Source organism: Pleurodeles waltl, chromosome 4_1 (genome assembly GCF_031143425.1).
Source record: "Pleurodeles waltl isolate 20211129_DDA chromosome 4_1, aPleWal1.hap1.20221129, whole genome shotgun sequence".
NCBI classification, from domain to species: domain Eukaryota; kingdom Metazoa; phylum Chordata; class Amphibia; order Caudata; family Salamandridae; genus Pleurodeles; species Pleurodeles waltl.
Window position 1 is genome coordinate 88066427 of NC_090442.1, and position 25082 is coordinate 88091508.

Below are 25082 nucleotides of genomic sequence, written 5' to 3' on the forward strand. Positions count from 1 at the left end.
ATCACAATTATGGAATTGCTATTAGGGAATGGGACTCCATCCCTATGTGCCTGAAGACTCATAGGTGTGAAAGGTTTTGCACTCCCCAATTTGCAAATTCATTTCAGGAATTTGCAACTTAGGTAATGCAAATCCAAGGATGCTGGGGGCCTAAGGCCCCCTTTGATGCACCCCCCTCAAAATAATTGTTCACATGCTTTTTTAATGCATTTTTTAAATTGCACATGATTACCACAAACTTGGAGTTGGTGGTAATTGTATTTCCTAAATGCCCAGTTCGCATTAAGAAATGCATGATACATGTGCATAGCAAATCACAAATAGGAATTTCCTAATTGTTATTTCCTATTTAGGAAATCACAATTTGCGATTCTCTATTCGGAGTCGCAATTTTAGGGAATCGCATATTGCAATGCCTTTCATACATCATGAAATGCAAAATATGATGATAAATCTGGCCCTAAATGTGTTATGTAACAGGGCTGTCTGATGCACAAGCTGCATGGGCAGAGGCAAAGAACATGGAACAATGTTTCCTTTGCCGGATGGCATAAACAACTCTTTCTACACTCCTGTTGTCCATCTGCACCATTTAGGCATATAAACTAGGGTTGAGAACAGCCCTAATCTCATCTTCATGAATTTCCCATTGCTATTCACAGAGTAGGAAACTTCAAAATAGAGCTCTTCAAAATATTGGCCATTGCAGAAATTTAACACCATCCACCCATGTGCTCACTTGGCTATGGTAATTTTTTGGCCCCTAGCTTATTTTTATTCATAATTTTTTACAAAACTGCTTTATTTGGATACAAATGCGATAATTTGCTGAGACAGAGGCTCTCGATACTATCCTGCGAATCATTTTTAAAACAACCTTTCCTTTTTTGTAGGCTAATTTCAGTTTATTCATGATGTGCCATAGAATCTTTAGAGACACTCTTCAAGCCCCGTCTGGCTAGAGATTGCTTTATCAGGGAGATTAGGAGTCTGACTACGCGGTGAAGGCAACCTTAAAAGCTGAAAAATGTGTTTGCAAGTCTGTGTCATGATCTTATTCAGTAGGTTTGCTTTGTGACCAAGCATTATCTTGCCACCATACGATAGTGTTGGGGTCAATATCGACTTAATCATCGTGATGAAGAACTTGACATTATGACACTGAAGGCTTTTTGCTAGGGGTTAGAAGGCAACAATAGGGCTTTATTGGTTTCCTTTTCTGGCACATAAGAGGCCCTCTAATGCATCTTAACACCCAGATATCTGTAAGTAGCCAATTGCCCTGCTTAATAATGCACTGTGTAAGGAGATGACTTTTGTTGTCTTAAGATTGGTATCCAGCACATTGTAGTTCATGTACTCTGCATGCCGAGTAATCATTGTTTGTAACAATCATCTGCATAACAGATGTTGAGCATGGGCCGGCCACTGAGGCTTGGGGCATGGGACATCAACTCATTGAGAGTAGGCAAGAGATCTGAAATGTACAGCATAAACAGGAAAGGTGCCAGCACACAGCGTTGTTTCAGGACTATTGATGTACCCACTTCCTTGGACAGATGACTCTGGTCCCCAACCTTGATCCTGTCCCATGTCTTCATATGTAATAGCCTTATTGACCTTAGCATATTTTGGGGAATCCCCCAGCACTGTAATATTTCCCACAATTTGTCACATGGGGTGTGGTCAAAGGCCACTCAGAAGTCTACAACACACATGAACAGTGGTGTGCTAGTATAACTAGCTCTTTTCATGATCAGGCCCACTGTCATCAGGTTGGATATGCTCCTTTGATTCTTTGTGAACCCTGAGTTTCTAGTGCCCACTCAATCAAGCCTTGCAACAACAGGGATGAAAAATATTTAATGTCCACACCTAACAATGTTATCAGACGAAAGCTGTGTGGGGATGATAATATCTAACCTTTACAAATAAGGTGAATCATTGAACCTCACCTTTTGGTATACTCACAGTGGCCAATATGTTGTTAAACATGGCGGTCTTATAATTTTCTCAGGTTGGTATGTTTTGTTTTAATAGGGCTTGAGGGATACCATAAAGGCTAGGGGCATAGTTGGAATGTGAGTTTTCAATAATCCTGATCACAGTTGATGTGGAATTTTCCAGTGGATCAGTTTCAGCAAAAGTGTTGCTTTCTGTGAGAGATTCTACTAATGATGGCACTATGACAATTGAACTGTTTGTGCTCCCTGAGAAATGTGTCTTCAGATATTCCACCCAGGCATCCTCACTTATGTTTGCATTGTTTGAAGCCCTTGGACCTTTTTGGATCTCATTGATTAGCTTCCAAGTCCTCTTTGGGTCCTTTTTCTTTGATGAATGTAGGAGCTTAGCCCATAGTACTTCATGGTTTCTGTTCTTGAAAGACCAAATGTAAGAGGCTGACCTGGTTTATGGTGGGTACCTGTGGTACGTACACCTTATATCAGGTCCACTTATCCCTTATTAGTGAAATGTAGACAGTGTCTAGAAGCCAAGCTCTCTAGTGGTAATGTGGATGAGCAGCCAAGGCCTAACTAGAAGACATGCAAAGCTCATGCAATATCACTGCAGTCACATAGCACTCATACACATGAAAGAAAATACTCAGTGTTACAAAAATAAAGTTACTTTATTTTGGTGACACAAATACCACAATTACCATAGAGATTATACTCCCTTAGGAGGGAAGTAATACACAAACTATATACACTAGTATGAAAAAATAGGCAAGAAAACAGTTAGAAAACAGTGCAATAGTGAACATCACAATAGTTATAAATGGGCCTGGGGGAACATAAATCATTTCCGAAACAAAAGGATTGTAAATGCTGGTTTTCCACCTAGGCAAATACAGTGTGTAGAGGGGCACGGTGAGTATTGGAAAACACAAAAGGTAAGTAATAGAACCCACCCAGAGCCTAAGAAAGTAGGAGTAAGTCACTGTAACTTTCCTAGAACACCCAAGAAAATTAGAAAGAACATTATCTAAGAACCAGAAGAGACTGCAAAACACCAGCAGTGGATTCCTGGACCTAAAGACCTATGGAAGAAGGGAACCAAGTCCAAGAAGCACAGAAGAGACCAGGAAGAACAGGAGCACCTGCTAACCCGGATGAAGGTGCAAAAGAAGAACCACCGGTGAAGAACAACATTCATTAATGCACCCAAGAAGACGGATGTGGGTTCCTGGTTGGTGCAGATGATGTCCCACACCGGATGGCTGATTGTAGTCTGGTTTGTGTTGCTGAAGTCCACCAACAAGCCTTGGTAAACATAAAGCATGCGGTTGATGAAAAATGGCATTGCCGAGGATCAGGAAGGACCCAGGAGGGGGAGTCAGAGAGGGATCTCAGCAACTCAAAGAGCCAACAGAAGACCAGGCAGCGTGACTAGGAGTCCCACAGCATGGGGACAAAGAGGGTGCAAATAGAGGCCCAAGCAGCACTACAACAAAGGTTCCCACACCGCCGGGGAACCACTCAGGAAGCTGTGCGTCGCAGGATGGAGTGCTGGGGGCTGGAGCCGCACAGTGCATGAAGAACTTCATGGGAAGATGCCAACAAGCCTTGGCTGCTTCAAAACACACAGTGCACAGGGGTACTGTCTTGCATGGGAAGACACCTCCACCAAAGTTGGACAGTAGGACGTCAGGTCCATCAGGACCACTTCAGTCCACCACCTATATTGCTGGATCCATGCAGCTCAGTGGTAGAGGGCATCCAAGCCACCAGTCTTCAATGCAGTAGGTGCCTGTTGAAGCAGGGGAGTGATGCCTTCACCCCTAGAGAGATTCCTTCGCTCTTCTGGTGCAGGCTGAAGACAGGCTGTCCTCCGAGGATGCACGGCTGGGAAACAGTTGCAGTTATTGGCAGGAGCTGAAGATACAAAGTTGCAGAAGTCGTCTTGTCCTCCTTGTTGCAGTTTGTAGAGTTCCTGGAGGGTCCAGACACACTTTCTTCAGTGAGAAGGTGAAGTGGAGGATGCAGAGGAATACTGCTGGGGTCTTGCAATCCGAATCTGAAGAACTCCCCAAAGGAGAGACCATAAATAGCCCTGAAAGGGGGATTAGTCAGCTACACAGGTAAGTACCTATCAGGGGAGGTGGCCACTCAGATGCTCCCAGGGCTCCCTGCCAACCTTGGGACAAGATGGCAGAACACAGGGACCCTCTGGAGGAGCTCTGAGCACCACTCATGGGGTGGTGATGGACAGGGGAGTGGTCACTCCCCTTTCCTTTGTACAGTTTCACACCAGAGCAGTGACTTGGGGTCCCTGAACCGGTGTAGACTGGATTAGGCAAGGAGGGCACCATCCGTGCCCTTCAAAGCATTTCTAATGGCTTGGGGAGGCTACCCCTCCCAAGCCTGTAACACCTATTTCCAAAGGGAGAGGGTATAACACCCCTCTCCCAAAGAAAATCTTTTGTTTTACCTTTCTGGGCTCAAGGTTTTCAAGCAACAGGAGGGCAGAAACCTGTCTGGGAGGTGGCAGCAGCAGCTTGGGCTGCCTGGAATCTTCCAGAAGTCTGAAATGGCAATAATAGAGTGCATGGAATCGTACAACCAATGCTTGCAACTGACTTGGGGTATGGTTCCAGCATGTTTGATACCAAACATGCCTATGTTCAGGGTTACCATTATGTAGCAAGACATAGGGAGTGACCTATGTCTAGTACATGCATAAAATGGTGTCCCCGAACTCACGAAGTCCGGAAAAATGTTCCTGGAGGTCGTGAGTACAACTCTGCTAATGCAGGGGTGCCCTCACACACAGGTACTCTGCACCCTGTCCTTAGGGCTGGAGGGCCTGCCATAACCATAACCTGGTGCAGTATAAATGGCAGTGAAGGAGTGCATGCACCTTTTCACACAGGCTGCAATGGCAGTCCTATTGAAGCCTTTGCATAGGCTCCCTATGGGTGGCAAAAGATATGCTGCAGCCCATAGGGATCGCCTGGAACCCCAATGCCCTGAGTACTTAAGTACCATATACTAGGGAATTATAAGGGGGCACCACTATACAAATTGTGTGTGAAATACTGGGTTACCAGTATGCAGCATTCAAATTTAGAGGCAAGAGGCAGCATAATCACTGGGGTCCTGGTTAGCAGGATCCCAGTGAACACAGTCAAGCACACTGATATCAGGCAGAAAATGGGGGTAACCATGGCAAAAAGAGGGTACTTTCCTACACCACACCTCTCTTTTAAGCCTTCTTCGATCATCACAGGTTTTTTTTAGCAGGGTAGGTTTCTGTTGAGAATGCCACAGCTGCCAGAGACATCTGCTTATCTGGGATTTTATAAGGCAAATCACCCACAGCACACATATGTTCCAGTTAAGATTAATGCTTGCACGTTTGTGTGCTCTTTTAGCCAGATGTTTTGCCACCAGAAACCCAGAGAAGCACCCCCAAGCCTTAATTGGGTTTGACTCACGAAATGTGGCAGCTTCAAGAATTTCTACTGATATTAATGGTTTTCCACATTTAAGTTTTTTGGTATAAGCATCTTCTTCCTGATCTCTGGTTAGACTGCGTCTTCTCAAATTAGTTCTCATCCAAATAATTTGTGGTTGATGATCACTCATAGTACGGTGATCGGTTTTAGCCTATAACTTGACAGAAGAGACTATGGTTTTTATGGGGTGATCTAGATAGGAGACTGTTTTATCTGACTACCTGATCCATATTGGTGCAATGCCTCCCAGGAAGTGGATATTCAGAACTATGCAGCCAGATAGTTCTCAGCAGTATTTTCCCAGAATCAAGCCAACTTCCACAGCTGCATAAATAGCATCACTGACTGGATGAAGGACAACTGCCTCAAGCTTAACACCAACAAAATGGAAGTCCTACTGTCCTCACCTTGGGACGATTCCTGGTGACCTGCCAACCTAGGACCCACATACCCCATGAACATGCCAGAAATCTAGGAATCTTCATTGACAAAAAACTCAACATGAAGAACAAGATCAACACATGTTCACCTTCCTGCTTCCTGACCCTCTGCATCCTCTGTAATATCTCCAAATAGCCCCTGGTCACCACCAGACTTACTGTCACACAAGCCCTCATCACCAGCCGCCTAGACTGTGGAAACGCTCTATACACAGGATTCATTACACTCCTCACAAAAATACTTCACGTCATCTAGAACTCAGTGGCCAGACTAATTTTGAATCTGCCAAGATGAACCCATGCTTCCCCCACCTAATGAACCTCCACAACCCCCCCCATACACAAACAATATAAATTCAAGCTTTTGACTTATGCTTATAAAACCCTGCACAACTAAGGACCAGCAAGTCTCAACCACCCCCTGAACTTTCACTGCCCCACCAGACACCTTCGCTCCACATTGGTCTCCCTTGTGGCCACCATCAAATCGGATGCAGCACCTATGGTAGCTGCTCCTTCTCCAACCTCACAGTAAAGTCCTGGAACATCCTTCCCATCCACCTAAGATCCGCTCCCTCCGTCCAGAAATTCAGAAGAAGTCTCCAGACCTTGCTGTTCATCTGAAGCCCCATGCAACAACCCCGAAAGCCTGGATAACACCATGGATAATAAGTGTGCTCTACAAATCCTGTTGATTGATTGATTGCATCTTGCAACTTTTTGTTGTTGGAGTTCCTCTATCAGCTCTGTGAGCATGGTGTGTTACACAACTGGTGAATGCCTCCATAAATAGTGGAAACAAGTTCATGGAAAATTGGGGGTCTTCTGGGCCAGAATTCACTGAGGAACTAGTATCTAATGCTTGTTGCTGGCGAGCGGGGGTTCCTGCGTGTCTGAGATGTCCCAGGACAGCCCTGCCAGATTGCCATCAATCTGGGTGGGTGAGATGAGGATCTTTCTTTTTATAAGCAGAACTGTTGGAGACAGGGAGATTGGATGTGAACCAGGTTGTTTTTTTTTTATTGTACTCTCCTCATTACCATTTCCTCAATTTTGGATTATGCCCCTGGGACTTCTGCTTTGGGTTGTCCCTCTGTCACTGTCCTGACTCCACTGACTCTACTGCTGCTGTGATTGAGACAATTCATATTGTCACTATTTAGTCATGTGAAAAAAATGATGTTTGAGGCTTTAAGGGTCTTTTCTAGCCCCATAGACCACATTAGTTATTTCCCAGGCTTGGAAGCTTGCAATGATTTAAAGTTTTTTTTCCCCTTTGGCACTAGAGGGCATATTTACACAGAAGTGGCGCATTGCGGGCCTGCGCCAAAACTGGTAGCAATGTGCTGCATCACTTCTGAAATGCAGGGATGTGCTGTATTTACAAAATATGGCCCACCCCTGTGTACCCCCTAGCACTAGCACTAAATTTAGCTGCCAGCACCAATGCAGGCATCCTTGCACCATAGAATAAGGGTGTCTTCATTGATGAGAATGATTGTTTAGGTGCAAGAAGGTGTCCCTTCCAGAACATTAACAATTAACAATCGTGATTTATTCCTTTTGTGTGTGTGTATTGAATGAGTGTTTATGTGCAGGAAGGGATACATTCCTGCACATAAACAATCATTCATTGCGTTTTGTTCGTTCTTTGTGTGCTGCAGAAATCTTGTAAATCCGGCGAAGCATCAGATGCAATAGGTGTTGCAGTGGAACACCCACAGCAACACCCTTTGCACTCCCCTCTGCCGCAGAAAACTGCATCGGAGAGGCCCATATTTACAATGCGACATTAAGCTACAAAAAGTGGCTTAGCGCCACCTTGTAAATATGGCACAGTGCCACGGGCGCATCACAAAAAGTGATGCTACAGTGGTGCTGGGGCATGTAAATATGCCCCTCTGTGTTTCTTTTCAAGTATGCCACCTCGGAATGCAAAGCCTCACAGTTTCTTTTTTCATAGCCAGCTAACACACAGCCCCTCATTTTTCCTGATCTCATCTTGGGGTTCAGCCTCTGGAGAAGTGATAAAAAGTACAATGGCAAAACTTGTTGCCACTTAAGGTTTTTACCACTGTCAATACCTTACAATCCTAGTTTTACCAAGTGGGGTCTTATAGTTATTCAGTCTTTCTAGTCTTTGATTTTTGCGGTACCCTTAGCCTCCGAAGCTTGTAGTTGCACCAAAGCAGTTGATGCAGATGAGGGATAGAATCCCAATTGTTGTGGTAGTCCATCCCCATACAGGGAGTAGACTTCATGGTAGAACACTGCCCCTGGCCAGACCACACCAGTGCTCATGGTCTCTCCAGGTTCTTTCACCTTAGTGATGAGAACTCCCAGGGGTTTGGGTAGTTTTCCCCACAATCAACTGGGGGGACAAGTGTTAGACCTATCAGCCTTAGGGTGGTCATATCTCAAACGTTGTGCCTTCCTCCCCTTATTTTGCTGATCTTGTTTTTGCTGGGCATTGTACTGTGTGCACTTTACTACTGCTAACCAGTCCTAAACTGCTTGCAATCTCTCCTTAAAAAATTGTAAAATTGGAGTATACCCAATTGGAATATTTAATTTACTCAGTTTAATTAGTTACTTTACTGTGGCACTATCAGGGCCAAGGGCCTGTAAATTAAATGTGACTAGTGGGCCTGCAACATTGATTGTGCCACCAACTTAAGTCGCCCTTGAAACATGTCTCAGGCCTGCAATTGCAGCATGTGTATGTGGTTTAAGTGGCCAGTTTGGCTGAACAAAATAAACTTTTTGCCTGGCCCAACCCATCCTTTTTAATATATAGAAGAAACCCCTACGGTAAGCCTTAAATAGCCCAGCGTTCATTGTGCAGTATGTATAAAAAGTAGGACATGTAGAAGTCCTGATAGTGAAAACTCATAACTCCATTTTTCAACACTGCAAGGACTTCTTTTTCCATGGGCTAACATTAGAGTTACCTTATTACAATTAATACACTGAGGTTTCCAAATAAAAGCAGGTAAATAGTACATATTTGGTGTCTTTGGAATTGTAATGACAAATCCTCTCTCATTGTAAAATTGAAGTTTAAATTACAGTTTTGAAAATTTCACTTTTAGCAAATTGACAATTTCCTTCCTTAGCCATTTAGAGTCTTTATCATGTCTCTGGGTCACATGGCAGGATGTAGCTGGCAGTTGGGCTTTGTGTATTCGTCCTAGACAACCACACACAAAAGAGATCTCAGGTGTGCCTGAATTGGACAGCACAGTCAGGATGGACGGTGGATCAGAGCACAGGCCTACTTACAGTTGAATAGGCTGTGTCCTGCCTCCAAACAAAGGGCTGTATATCGCTGTAGTTACTCTGGAGCCAGGACAAGTAATGCAGGAAGTCTGTGCAATTTCATGATAATTTCTACATACTTCTTCAACCTCTCAGAAGAATGGCACCATGTATGAATAATGGACCTCAGACACCGCCTGTTCAGTACACTTCTGGAGCTGTGGATACTCTGTCAGGCAGAAGGACTGCTGTGCTGCTGAAAGGACTGCCACTCTACAGACTGCTGCTCTGAAGGATTGCTACCCTGCTGTTCTGACCTGCTGCCTTCTGCCCCCTTGCCTTAATAAGAATGACTGGGCCTGCATCTGTTGAACCCAGGATCCCAAAGTGACTCCAAAGGCTAGATGGCCAGCCTCCTGACTTAAGCTTTCGGGACAGAAGGCTTCAACAAAATTGAGCCCAGCACCTGGATCTGCCATCTTTAGGTCTACCCCACCACATCATGCCATACCAGTCCTGGACCCTTAGAAGTGAACCTAAGGTTCTCTGGCAGCCTTTTTGGACCCCTTAGAACCATTGCATCTCCTCTGCTGCATGGCGCAACCCCAAGCACAACTAACGCATTGCTGCTGCTGCACTGAGGGACTTTGCATCACAAGCCCTTGTCACAAGCGATGCAGAACATTGCATTGCAGCCTTATTGTCTCTCATAACAGTTGCATTGACTTGACCATGTGGCTTATTTTTTATATTTGACTTCGCATTGCAATTCCTCATTAATGGGATCCTCGAAGGTGGTGCAGGACCTCATTTTGAATCCGTGTTGCACTTCAGAACCGATGCAGCACCTCAGCTGTGCGACCCATCTTGGACACAGATCCTCTGCCAAACAGGATTTAAGGTACTTTGTTCAGCTGGCCTAACTGGGCCCCTCTAGCTGGTCTGCACTCCATCACAGTCGGCCTGAACTTGTGATTCTGTTCAGTTCTGGTGCAACTAGACATCCACAGCTGACGCTTTGTGCTTTTTGGCACTATTTTCACTGAAACCTTTAAACCTGCATATCTTTAGTTCAACTGATTGGACCTTTGTTATTTTTATCATATTTTATTTAGTAAAAACTACTCTTTTTTCCCAACCTGGTGTGGGATCCTTGTTGTGGGGTGTTGTCACTTTATTACTGTTTTACGTGTTTCACAACTATTTACACATTGCCTATAAATTAAGCTTGATTGTGAGGATTTAACACAGGTTAATGTAAGATTGGCCTGTTCTTCACCCTGACAAAAGTTGTGGCTGCTGCTTAACCAGCGATCACACCCAGTCACCCAACAACCTACTTTCTTACACATATTATTTATAAGTCTAACTTTACAGGTCATCTGGATCATTTTGCCATTTGGCATGAGTGGGTTAATTTTACACAAAAACAAATTGACCTCTCTGTTTCTTCACTATCTAACACATATTTAAGGAATCTGCCTTTGTTGTCTCCTTTAAAATAATTTATGAAATATATTGTGCTATGGTTTTTGTTCAGTTATCTTATCACTGTTGGTATACTCCTAATCTTTTACCCTGTAAAAGATAATAATAGGTGTTGTTTCTCTTCTGTATTGTACATTGAGTTTATATTTCATTTTCATATCAGTCATGTTGTAATTAAAAACATCAATGCAATCTTTTTAACTGAGAACTCTGTTTACCCACTGCCTGTAATCATGGATATTTTATTTGTTCGAAACTTGAAACAGGAGAAGCCACAGATGTAATCTGTTGAGTACATCTGGTAAGTACCATTCACTTCTGCTTGACCACTTTACAGCCTCATCAGGCTTTTGCTGTTTTTTCAGGATTCTTTAGCATCATCTTCTCCTACCTTTTTAGCTTGTGACTCAGTGTTATTTTTTACTGGGTCCCTAAGTTGTTCTCATTTTTCAAGCATATCAAGTGGTCCTTCATTGGTTCCAATTAAGTTGTTGAAAAGCATTTGACTTGGGAGCATTACTTGTTGTGATGGTATTTTAGTAATACATAATAATACATTGCTTACCTTTGACCCTTTTTTATGAACTTTGACCCAGATTTAAGAGGGCCTAGTGCCATCCTAATGACAAATTAGCACAATTTTTTTTACCTGAATGCGGCATTAGATGGTCTAAAACACTGCATCATATTTGCAAAGTGGTGCAATGTTTGCATTGCGCCACTTTGTAAGACCTTGCGCCACATTTAGCCTGCACCAGGCCAAATGTATGCTAGGGGGGCGTTCCCCAGTTAGGGGAGCCCAATAAATGGTGCAAAGAAATCTAAGAGATTTCATTGTGTCATTTTTTTCAGCACTTTTAATGCCTGCCCAGAGCAGGTTCTAAAAGGAGGCTTCCATTGGTTACAACGGGCATCTGAGAGCTTTGCAGGATTAGTGACAACATTTTTTATGCTAATCCTACAAAGCACCAAAATAGCATCAAAAATTCTGATGCTAGTTCCCTAACAACTGCTATGGTGTGCCCTATATTAAATACGGCACATATGGTGGCATTAGGGGGTGCTAAGGGGTGCAAGAAAAGTGGTGCTGCACTAGGTGCATCGCCACTTTTCATAAATCTGCCCCTTTGTTTCTTAGTTTCATTATACTTCACTGTATATACTTTAAACTGCAGATCTTTCCACAGCACCACTTCCAGGACTACCCTTAAAGCAAATCCTGAGCACGCCTTACAGTACAAAAAGCTAATATATAGACATTTGTTTTTAATTCCTCATAATTAGAGTCTGTTCCAGTACATTCTTCAGAAGCATAACAATGCAGGAGCATGCATGTGCTGCAAAAGAGATTATGGGGGTCATTACAACATTGGCGGTAAAAGCCGCTTACCGCCGTGCAGAAGACCGCCAGCACACCGCCACGGCCACGGAAAACCGGCACAGCTATTATGACCCACATCCCGAAATCCGACAAAATTCAGACACCCACACAAGTCCGCCACACCAAAGGTCAGTGATAAACTGGCGAAAACAAAACCTCCTCCGTCACGCCAACAGAAATACGCCCATGCTATCACGACCCACGAATCCACGCGACGGTCTTTCAACCGCGGTATTCCATTGGGGGTACACACCACCGCGCTCAAAATACACACACATCTCCAAAACACCACCACATTGGACAATTCGAAAGACACACACCTGAGACACAAACACACACCACTCCCACACACTCAATACTATATACAACACACACCCACATCACCCACAAACCCCTACGACCACAATTGAGAACGAAGCACAGAGAGAGACACCACCATCCACAAACTAGCAGCCACAGACACTCAACACCATCACCCACATAACTTCCACGCACAAAACACCACACACCACTACATATCACCACACTTATCACCACATACACCACCCCACACATCACCTACACCACCCAATGGCACAGCAAAGACACCCCAGGTTCTCGGAGGAGGAGCTCAGGGTCATAATGGAGGAAATCGTACGGGTAGAGCCACAGCTATTTGGCTCACAGGTGCAGCACACCTCCATTGCTAGGAAGATGGAGCTATGGAGAAGAATAGTCGACAGGGTCAACGCAGTGAGACAGCACCCAAGAAATGAGGACGACATCAGGAAGAGATGGAACGACCTACGGGGGAAGGTGCGTTCCGTGGTCTCCAGACACAACATCGCGGTACAGCGGACTGGTGGCGGACCCCCACCTCCTCCCCCACAACTAACAACATGGGAGGAGCAGGTCTTGACAATTATGCATCCTGAGGGCCTCGCAGGAGTCGGTGGAGGAATGGACTCTGGTAAGTCAAATCTTAACTATCATATCCCCCACCCTACCTGCATGCTATCACAGACCCCTACCCTTGCCCCCACCCCTGTCACTCCAACTCCTCACAAATGTACCAATATCACAAACCACCCATCCCAACACCAAGCCCTGCATGCAAAAACAAAGCATGGACACCCATCACTAAAGCATGCCCACTGCACATACCCATAACACCCCCCTCAACCATCATCACACAAGGTCCCACACAGGAATGCCAGCACTGGGGTACACGGTCACCCACCCATTGCACACAATGAAACAGACATCTCCATCCCACCCACAGAAGAGGCCCACAGTGATGACAGCAGCTCTGTCCAACTGGATCTAGATGACCAGCCCGGACCATCGGGACAGTCGGTTCCCCTCACACAGGCACAGCCCACCACAGACCTTCCACCCTCTGGTAACACCAGCACAGCACCCACCCAGCGGGCCCATACCTCTGTCCCCAGGACACGTCAATCAGCTGTGTGTCCACCACTACAGGGAACCCAGGATAACCCACCACCCCAACAACAACAGGGACCTGGGGGCAGTGGAAGTGGGCACACGGTCCAGGGGACGGAGGCACAGGAACACAGGGGAACTGGGAGGGCTGCCGTGCGACAGGGGGCGGATAGGCCTAGGGAACCCACTCTCCACGAGGCCCTCTCCTCCATCATGGGAGCATACCACCACTCCCAGGAGACGATGGCAACGGTACTGGCCAAGTTTCAGGAGACCCAGCGCCTGCAGGAGGAACAGTATTTGGGCTTCAGGGAGGAACTCAGAACCATCAGCACCGCCCTGGGCACCATCGTAGGGGTGTTGAAGGAGATACTGAACACCAGGAGGGACTCTGCGGCACTCCAAGGGGCCCCTGACACTAGCCAGGACGATGAACTGCCCAACACCTCCGCCGGCGCTAGTGGATAGGAGGCACCGCCACAGGACCACCACACCAGCACCCCACCCCCTGCAGACGGAGAACCACCCCGCAAGCGGTCCCTGAGAACCAGGAACAAGACAGAGCGCGATGCCAAGACCCCCGCCAAGAAATAAGACCACCCTGATTGTCATCCTACTGTCCCACTTTGTAACCCTGTCCATATTGGAACTGCCCCAGCTCCACTTCCTAGGCCCATATGGGCAATGCACCTGTGAGACTAATAGACTGGACTCTGCCATGGACATTCCTCCACCATCACCCCTCACCATTTTACAACCCCCCTCCAATATTTAGCACTTAAATAAACACCCTTGAAGCACAAAACAACCTGGAGTCAGTCTGTGATTTAGAAAATGTATATTAGCAATGACAGCGACAAAATGCGTTCTCAAATGTAATGTCAACATACCTATGTTATACATCTCAAGTCCATGAGGAATCTAAGCAGATGACACACGTTGGAAACCACACTTGTGAAACCGTAATGGAAATGTACAACTCAGTTACCATATACTGGTTGAAAGCAACAGACAGGATAGAGGTAGAAGTGTGAAAGTACTTGTAGTAGGCAGGAATGTATTCTCACCTGTGTGTCACTGGAAACATTGCTGGATAACTGAGTCCCTGTTGTCAATGTCTTCTTCCTCTGCTTCCTCCTCATCACTGTCCACAGGCTCCACAGCTGCCACAACACCGTCATCTGGACCATGCTCCTGCAGAAAAGCACCTGGCGTCGCAAAGCCAAATTGTGAAGCATACAGCAGATCTGGCACACCCTCCTTGGTGAGTAGAATAGGGAACCACCTGTCATATGGAGGCACCTGAACCTGGCCTTCAGGAGGCCGAAGGTGCGTTCGATCACCCTCCTAGTCCGCCCATGGGCCTCATTGTAGCGTTCCTCTGCCCTGGTCCTGGGATTCCTCACTGGGGTCAGTAGCCATGACTGGTTGGGGTAACCAGAGTCCCCTAATAGCCACACCCGGTGCCTCTGGAGTTGACCCATCACATAAGGGATGCTGCTATTCTGCAGGATGTAGGCGTCATGCACTGAGCCAGGGAACATAGCATTTACCTGGGAGATGTACTGGTCTGCCAAACATACCATCTGTACATTCATGGAAGGATAACTCTTCCGGTTCCTGTACACCTGTTCACTCCTGTGGGGGGGGGACCAGAGCTACATGGGTCCCATCAATGGCACCTATGATGTTAGGGATATGTCCAAGGGCATAGAAGTCACCTTTCACTGTAGGCAAATCCTCCATCTGAGGGAAAACGATGTAGCTCCGCATGTGTTTCAGCAGGGCAGACAACACTCTGGACAACACGTTGGAAAACATAGGCTGGGACATCCCTGATGCCATGGCCACTGTTGTTTGAAATGACCCACTTTCAAGGAAATGGAGCACTGATAGCACCTGCACTTGAGGGGGGATTCCTGTGGGATGGCGGATTGCTGACATCAGGTCAGGCTCCAACTGGGTACACTTTCCTGGATTATGGCACGGTCAAACCTGTAGGTGATGATTAAATGTCGCTCCTCCATTGTCAACAGGTCCACCAGCAGTCGGTACAACGGAGGATTCCGCCATCTCCTCACATGTCCCAGTGGACGGTGCCTAGGAAGGACAACAGCGACCACAGAGTCAAACAACTCAGAGGTATGTACCCACAGTCTACACAGAACACAAAACATAATCCAAACAGTTGCCTGTATGTGTGTTGAGTCTAGGCCTAGGTATGTGTGACACAGTTGAAAATGAAGCCATGTGGGCGCCTGAAATGGCGGCTGCATGACCTCTAAAGTGGGACAATGGGATGTGAGGTAACATCGCTGGCGTTGTACACCACCGCGGTAGGCGGTCGAAGACCGCGGCGCAATGCTGCATTGGTTAACATTGGACCCTATGGGTCCCAGGAGCCAATGACGAAGTGCGCCGGCGGTGATAGTACGCACCACTGCGGACGTCACCACCACGGACATGACCGCCATTTTCTATCTGTTCAATCACTTGATACCTGATCTTCCACAGTAGAGGACCTACACTGCAAGTGCTGCTGTGACCTCGGTCTGGAAGAGACAATGGCTTGTGCGTCTGGGGAAAGGGCCCCTGCCTTCACTGCACAGGAGTTGGAGAAGCTCGTGGACGGGGTCCTCCCCCAGTACACGCTACTCTACGGTCCTCCAGACCAACAGGTAAGTACACAGGGAGCACTTTGTATGGGCTATGCCTGAGTGGAGAGGGCTGGTTGTAAGAAGGAAGGGGCCACGGTTCTGCGTGCATGATGGACTGTGAATGCATCTGCCACATGGCAACGGTAGGGATGTGGCCCACTCACTTTGACGGTGCAATTGCTAATGACTTCTCTTCTTCCCCTGTACATTTCATTTAGGTCAGCGCCCACCTGAAGAAGGATATTTGGTGTGCCATCGTCAAGGACGTCCGGACCCTGGGGGTCCACTACAGACGGAGCACCCACTGCCGTAAAAGATGGGAGGACATTCGCCGCTGGAGCAAGAAGACGGCGGAGGCTCAGCTGGGGATGGCCTCCCAACGTGGGAGGGGTGCCCGTCGCACCATGACCCCCCTGATGTTCCGGATCCTGGTGGTGGCCTACCCGGAGTTGGATGGGCGCTTGAGGGCATCACAGCAGACACAAGGGGGTGAGTACAACATCATTCTGTGGACTTTGCGCGCGGTGAAGGTGTCTGGGTGGGGGAGGAGGGCTGAGTGTTCCCCTAGGCCAGGGCGAGTTCCTTAGGCTAGGCCCCTCCGTAATGCAGGCCATGTGGCACTCCACCCCACCTCTATAGAGTGCCAAGTACAGGTATACATGCCCCTGTGTCATCTATGTGTGCAGATGTCGACCATAGCCATGTAGGCCATATCCCAGGAACTGCATCTGTAGAGCCCAACAGCGCGGCGTAGTGCAGGGGGCTGCTGTGTCTGTATTGTCCGCCAACGGTAGCGGTAAGCCATGCACTCAACCTGTCTTTCTTCTGTCGCCCCCCCCCTTTTTGTGGTCTCCCTGTTCTTGTGTGCATCAGCATCATCAGGCGGAGGTACAGTGGCACCGGAGCACGAGGGAGCTGCATCCATGGAGGGCCACACCACGGACTCAGAATACACCAGTGGGACGGAGGACGAGGGGAGCTTCACGGCGGGGACAGGATCAGCAACCAGTGACACGGACTCGTCCTCCGATGGGAGCTTCCTTGTGGTGGCGGCAAAATCTGTGCCTCCCACTTCTACAGATACAGCCGCCACCCCCCCTACCAGCACCGCCCTGCCAGCAGCCCCTCAGCCTTCGCCCGTGCCCGCTCACCCAGGAGGGTGGGCATCACCTTTGCCCCGGCACCTCAGCCCCTGCCCCTGTCACCTCTGCTGCCCTCAGTGAGGAGGCCATTGACCTCCTCAGGTCACTCACTGTTGGGCAGTCTACCATTTTGAATGCCATCCAGGGTGTAGAAAGGGAATTGCAACACAGTAATACATTCCTGGAGGGCATTCATTCTGGTCAGGCTGCCCTTCATCGAACCCTGCAAACTCTGGCCTCAGCACTGATGGCAGCCATTGTCCCTGTCTCTAGCCTCCCCCCTCCAACTTCCTCCACCCAGACCCAATCCCCTGTACCCCTGCCTATCCCAAGCACACTATCAGACCAGCATGCACACACGTCACCACACAAGGGAAGCTCAGGCAAACATAAGCACCACACATCCCACAGGCACTCACGCAAGCATCACACACATACAGACACACCAACATCCACTGCCTTCACTGTGTCCCCCTCCTCGTCGTCTCCCTCCTCCCTCCCAGTCTCATCTACACTCTCACCTGCATGCACTACCACCACAGCCACTAGGTCCCGCACCAGCACACCCACCACCACACCCCGCTCACGTACACTCACCACCCCCACTACCATTTACACGTCCCCTGTGTCCTTTCCCAGTGTGTCTGTGACGCCCCCTCCCAAAGTACACAAACGCAGGCACACACCCACCCAACATACATCCATCTCACAACAGCCTCCAGCGCATGCACCTGCACCCAAAGCCACAAAAGTTACACCTCCTACAACCACCTCCTCTTCCTTTACTCCCAGACCCCCTCCAGCTACCCGTCCCAGTGTTCCTAAGAAACTTTTCCTGACCAAGCTTTACCTCTTTCCCCCCCACTCCAATTCATAGGTCCCGTACTAGCACCTCAGCCAAAAAATCTCCGGGACCAGTGGTGCCTGTTGTTAGAGGTATGTGGAGTGCACCATGCACCAGGGCAGCCAGTGTGACACGGAGCCACAGCACAGCCAGTCCCCCCCCTGTGAAGCACCAGAAGTTGGACAGTGCCCGGCGGGAGTGGGGGAAGACTCCAGCCAGAAAAACCGCTCACAAGGGTCCGGGGGGGAGCGTCCACTCAGCTGTGACTCCTCCCAGGGTGGGGAAGGGGCAGAAGAAATCGCCAAAGTCTGGGAGGAGCAGCACGGCGGAGAAGACCGCCATCATCCCCGATGCCCAGGAGGCCATCGCCAGCCCAATCGTCACTGGCCAGGAGGCCACCGCCAGAGTCAGTGCCCAGGAGGGCAGCCCAATCATCACTGGCAAGGAGGCCACCGCCAGAGTCAGTGCCCAGGAGGTCACTGGCCAGGAGGCCACCGCCAGAGTCAGTGCCCAGGAGGGCAGCCCGATCATCACTGGCCAGGAGGCCACCGCCAGAGTCAGTGCCCAGGAGGGCAGGCCGATCGTCACTGGCCAGGAGGCCACCGCCAGAGTCAGTGCCCAGGAGGGCAGCCCAATCGTCACTGGCCAGGAGGCCACCGCCAGCCACAGCCCAGCTGCCCAATGAAGGACCGCAAGTCCCAGTCCAGCTGGGCAATGAAGGACCGCCATGGCAAGCACCGCTAAACAGGGCAAGCACCGCTGAACAGGGCAAAGACCGCCAAGTCAAGCACCGCTGAACAGGGCAAGCACTGCTGAACAGGGCAAAGACCGCCATGGCAAGCACCGCTGAACAGGGCAAGCACCGCTGAACAGGTCAAAGACCGCCATGGCATGTACTGCTGAACAGGGCAAAGACCGCCATGGCAAGCACCGCTGAACAGGTCAGAAACTTCAAACTCAAGCACCGCTGAACAGGGCAAAGACCGCCATGGCAAGCACCGCTGAACAGGGCAAGCACCGCTGAACAGGGCAAAGACTGCTGAACAGGGCAAGGACCGCCAACTCAAGCACCGCTAGCCCATGAGCGGCAGGGGCAGTGACGCAACTGGGACCGTCACGGGGAGAGTGATGCACTCTGGGCACCAGTCCCCCTCCAGAACCAGTGGAGAAAGGCATCCACTCAGTCTGTCCTTGGCAGGATGAAGCACTCTGGGCACCAGTCCCCCTCCAGAACCAGTGGAGAAAGGCATCCACTCAGTCTGTCCTGCACAGGATGAAGCACTCTGGGCACCAGTCCCCCTCCAGAACCAGTGGAGAAAGGCATCCACTCAGTCTGTCCATGGCAGGATGAAGCACTCTGGGCACCAGTCCCCCTCCAGAACCAGTGGAGAAAGGCATCCACTCAGTCTGTCCTTGGCAGGATGAAACACTCTGGGCACCAGTCCCCCTCCAGAAAGGCATACACTCAGTCTGTCCTGCACAGGATGAAGCACTCTGGGCACCAGTCCTCCTCCAGAACCAGTGGAGACTGTTCTCCACTTCAGAGACTGTGGCTTTGCACTCCTCAGGATTGAACAGTGGGCAAACCACCCACTGTAGAGACTTGAGAGACTGTGGCTTTGCACTCCCCAGGATTGAACAGTGGGCAAACCACCCACTGTAGAGACTTGAGAGACTGTGGCTTTGCACTCCCCAGGATTGAACAGTGGGCAAACCACCCACTGTAGAGACTTGAGAGACTGTGGCTTTGCACTCCCCAGGATTGAACAGTGGGCAAACCACCCACTGTAGAGACTTGAGAGACTGTGGCTTTGCACTCCTCAGGATACATAAATGGGCATGGAGCCCCCTCGTGGATCTGGCGTGGTGTACTCATCCGGCTGAGGTGCCCCCCCTTCCCTTCCCCCTGAGGTGCCTGTTGTATTTGTATCTGATGCCCCAGCAGTGTTCTCTCCGTTTCTGGTCAGGTATCTTGTGTGGGCCTCGCCCATGCATTTTGGGGCCAGTGGTCCACGGACAATGACTTGTGCATTACCTGCACTACTAATCGTGGTGTATATTTTGTTTAATGTGTTTATATATATATATGTATATTTTGGTTGCTGTATTTTGATATATTACAATGGTTCCACTCATTTCCTTTTGTCTTTGCATTCTTCCGGGGGGGCTGGGGGTTGTTACTGTATTGTTTGGATATGCATTGGTGTGTGTGTTGTAGTGGGTGAGGGTGGGGGTGGGGATGAGGGTGGGGGTAGGGGTGTTGCGTGTGTGTGTCCCTGTCTTTTGCCTCCCCCTCCCCTATGTCATAGGTGCAGTACTCAAGGTTGTCTTCGCCGTCGGCGTTGATGATCGTCGTACAGGAGCAGGAAGACTTGTGCAGGAAGTATATGGAGTTCCGGCTCCATGGTGTCCTCCTTCCTCGTGGAGTGGGTAGAGGTGAGCGTTTTCCCTTTGAAATGGCTGTTTCCGTCGTGTTTTTATCCGCGGTGAATCTGCCCCAGAAAAGGTGGCGGATTGGTAGGTTGTGATACTGTGGGCTGTACATTGTCTTCCGCCTGTCTGTTGGCAGTGTACGCCGCGCTGTTTGTTTGTACCGCCGTGGCGGTCGGAGTGTTAAAGTGGATGTCTTTGTTGGTGGTTTCCGCCACGGTCATAATTCCCATTTTTTTACAGCCGGCCTGTTTGCGGTCTTACCGCCGCTTTAACACCGTTCGCCAGGGTTGTAATGACCCCCTATGTTTGGTGCATTCCATTGCAAAACATATGCAAATAAAATTGCATTCTTTCTAGTGTAGTAGTAGTAGTGCAGTCTGTATTGAACTGATGCTGCACATGTATACATGGCTAAAACTGTTTATGATTTATATGAAACAATTTGAGTAAATCTACTACCTCATTGTTCAAATACTCTGTCATTATCCTTGGTCAGCTCTGCACAGCATTCTATGTAAAACAGTTTGATGCTAGGGGTCCTTATTCGCACTGTATTAAACAATAAATAAATAAATAGCAAAAGATAATTACTATTCTATGTTTGTTTGACATCTCAAGCATTGCCAACAGTATCCGGTAGCCCAGTACTTCCATTCTTACTAGGATTCTAATACATTCTTTGTATTGTGTTTTGTTGTATAGATTTGATTTCTTTAGTGTCACTATTTTTGGAGACATCCATTAATGTCTACTGTAGTTAGCTCTTGGTTGGGGAAGGTCAGCTCAGACTCTTGATATGTTTTAGATAGAGGATATAGGTTGTCATTAAGACAATCTATATTTGTATTCTTCTAATTTTGTTGAACTAACATGTCAAGCGATAACTATTTGTTTGTAGGATCACTTTACTCTTCTTGCCAAGTGACAGAGTACTACCTGCGAACTTCTTGAGTTATTATTGTGATACAAGTTGTTTTGCAGACCAAACAGTGAACACATACATTTGACATCTTCAGCTAAGGAACTTGTGTGCACTACAGAACCCAAACACTTCGGATGTCAAAAGTAGTATTATGTATCTGAGCAACCAAATATATCAGATGTGTTTGAAATTCTGAGCATGTAGGCAGTGGGCTCCCTAGCCAGATGTAAAATCATAAAGTAATGTGCATGGCTGAAACATATTAATAAGAATACATACACAAACAACAATTTAGGAATTTTTACCATTGAAGGGCACAAAATAAACATGTATTGAAAGGGTATTTGTCTTAGTATACATGGTTAAAATGTTCTATTTGTGGTTTTATTAGTGTTACTAGATCCCTCACAATTCACTCATCACAATATATAGCACTTCAGTTAAGCTACTAGAAAGTTCCATAAATTAACAGAGGACATTGCGATACCAGTAGTAAATATATGTGTGTTACTTTAAAAGGGACTGTTTGAAGAGTGTCTGAAATAACAACATCATTGGTGAAAAAACACTTCCATAACATAGGTATTGCATTATTAAAATTTGAATGTAAACATAGCTATTATTCTTTCCTAGTTCCTGAGGTAGAGAAGAAAAAGATGGTGGGTTCTAACGTATGGGCATATAGGAACATGCAATTGTGCAGAAAAGCAAGGGAGCTATTGGCAGGCAACAACAAGGAATAAAGGGAATATGGTATAGCTAAAATATGTTGGCCACCATTAATGAAAGGCATGCCTTATATATTAGGAAGGTTCCCCTTCCTGCTGGTGCAAGGGAACCTGCATTACTGGCAGGCAGCAGTTTGTGCACCAATGCTGAGGAAAGTACAGGGATGTGCCATATTTCTGTGAATACGGTGGATCCCTGCACTTTCAAAATGACTCAGTGAGGTGCAGCAAGCTGGCTTGCAGTGCCACACTGGGTTATTTCTTTGTAAATGAGCCCTTCAGAGAGAAAACATTTGATGAATAACCATGTTGTGACAAAACCAATGTATTTATATATAAAGAATTCACACCATCATAGTTTGCTCTTTCTAGCAGTACTCATCACCAAGAACAATTTTGTTTGAACAACATCTTTCTCAGAGCTTCTTTCACTTCATTGTTCCGCAGACTGTATATTACTGGGTTCAGGGCAGGAATCAATATAGCGTGGATGACGGCAACCACTTTGATCTTCTCTTCTGAATCTTTTGTATTGGGCATTACCTCCATGATCAAACAACTGCCGTAGAATAGAAAGACACAGGTGAAGTGTGAGATGCAAGTGGAGGCCGCCCGGCGTCTCCCAGATGTGGTGCGGATTCTGAGAATGGCTTTCGCTATTTGGAAGTAGGAAATAACAATAACAAAGAGAGAACCTGCAACTAAGATGCCAGCAAATACAAAACGTAACAGGTCATTCAAAAAGAAGTCTGTGCAGGATAGGTTAACAAGTACAGGATAATCACAGGCAAAGTGATTTATGAGGTCAGGTCCACAAAATGATAATCGATAAAGGCAAATTGCATGAATCAGTGAGTGCAAAAAGCCTCCTATGTATGATCCTATTGCCAATCGTATACATAGATGTTTGTTCATCTTCACTGTGTACAGCAGTGGGTTACTTATCGCCACATATCGGTCATAAGCCATTACTGCCAAGAGACAGAATTCAGTACTAGCACAGGCACTAAACAAGTAGGTCTGGGCGATGCATGAGGAGAAAGAGATTTTCCGCTCCCCTATAAGAAAGCCAGCCAGCATCTTAGGAGAGAGAACAGTAGATAAAGAAATATCCACAAAGGAAAGCTGTGCAAGGAAGAAGTACATGGGCATGTGAAGGAGGGTGCTGAACCAAACAATAACGAGGATGCTCATGTTCCCCAGTAGAGTGAAGACATAGACTGACAGAAACAACAGGAAGAGTGCCACCTGCAAATCTGGCTCATTGGTGAGTCCTAAGAGGATGAATTCAGTCACAAAACTTCCATTCCCCGGTTTCATGATCACATCAAATAATGTCACTGATGTGTGTCTTTGAAATAACAAAAGAGAAAACAGATATATGAGTTAGCTTGTTTTAGAGGACTTTACAAAACTTCTTTGCAAACCAAGTTGGCTAACAGCCTGATGCATTTCAGGACTCTGCTTCTATCCAAAAAAGAATAAAGGGTGTGTGCTGAAATGCATTATGTTAGGTGAGAAGACTTTCTTGATCAAACAGTCAAAAGGTACAGAGAAAGAGTGGTCATGGTCATAGAACCCCAATGTTTTCATACACTAGCAGTTCCAAAGACAGTGAAGCATGGCAAGAATAAGATACCATTACCAACCAATACCAAATGGCCTTCTTTCCCTTTCACTTCTTTATTGCATTTCATTCTTATCTTTCTGTAGGCTTATCCCGCCATTAGGAGAAAAACACTTTTGTTTGATATAATTACCTGGTTTTAAAAATTATTTTAACCAACAAACCTTCCGTCGTGGTACTTATGAAAGAAGATACTGATTGATAGTTAACCTAACTGTAGTGACATATTGCTGCTGTACCTTGTGAAAGGTAAATAATTACTGAGGTGGATAATCAGGTATCTAAAATGTGTGCATTATGTTTTTCCCTAAATGCACTGACCACCAGTGCTGCCAAACATGAGAGAGCAGTAGCAGTGTCAGTGTTGACAGGGACAACTAGTAAGTTACATTGATTTCTTAGTGACAAAACTGGATTTGTTAAGCAAGGCAGATATCCTGCCCATCACCTCCTAGCTCACAGCATGCCGCCATCTAAAACAGCAGCACAGTTTAATTTGGCTCTGCTCTGTAAGTGATGAAATGTGTGTCTGCTTCAATTAACAGTGTTGCACAACAATTCTGCAGTGCATACAAACCAAAGACATGCTGTGTATCCTAGTGCCTAGAACATCACCTACTAGCATAACACTTCATTGTTTCTTCTTTCTGTCCCAGCCTACCCACAAACCTAAATTCAATCTCATTGTGTACCACATTTTTCTGCCAAAGTGGCTTATTTCATGGCCCCCATTGTGGATTTGAGGTTCCAGTTTTTCCTTCCATCAACAGCATAGTACATGACCAGTCATACCCAACCATTCCATAGCTAAACCTCTACCTAGCCCAACCCCTATAACTTACCCCCGTAGACAAACTTCTCCCAGTGCCAAGTGAAGATATTTGTTGAAAATTACTTGTTCTGAAGGCCAGGGTATATTGTGGGCATAGGTGCCTGAATTAGAGTGTGGCAGAAGGGATACTCTGGGACAAAGATGATGAATGAAATATATCCTATTCACTGTACTGCAGTGCATCATTTATATTCTATGCACTGGATACCGTAATAGGGTGGACAGGATAGCCATTATCTGACATGGGTGTGATGGTGTATCCCATATGCCAGACTCCATCAGCCCCTAACTTTGGACTCAGGCAGAACTGAAGAGGTAGTCAGAGAAGAACAGGGCCATTGAAATTAATTAGTGTAAATACATAAGAAAACATGCCTTCACAACTGCAGCATATATATACTTTACTCATTCATGGCTGCTAATTCATGTATTAACACATAAAAA

At 47.0% G+C, this 25082-nt stretch overlaps 1 protein-coding gene across 1 annotated transcript; it reads right to left on the reverse strand.

Moving 5' to 3' along the window:
• Positions 1 to 22560: 22560 nt before the first annotated feature.
• LOC138287018 (olfactory receptor 5J3-like) lies at positions 22561 to 23499 on the reverse strand. The gene has a single exon (XM_069227379.1). The coding sequence runs from the start codon at positions 23497 to 23499 to the stop codon at positions 22561 to 22563; it is 939 nt and encodes a 312-aa protein (XP_069083480.1).
• Positions 23500 to 25082: the final 1583 nt, after the last annotated feature.

Bases quoted from the DNA above. Each gene is read 5' to 3' on its own strand.
- LOC138287018 (XM_069227379.1), bottom strand. From the start codon at position 23,499: ATGAAACCGGGGAATGGAAGTTTTGTGACTGAATTCATCCTCTTAGGA.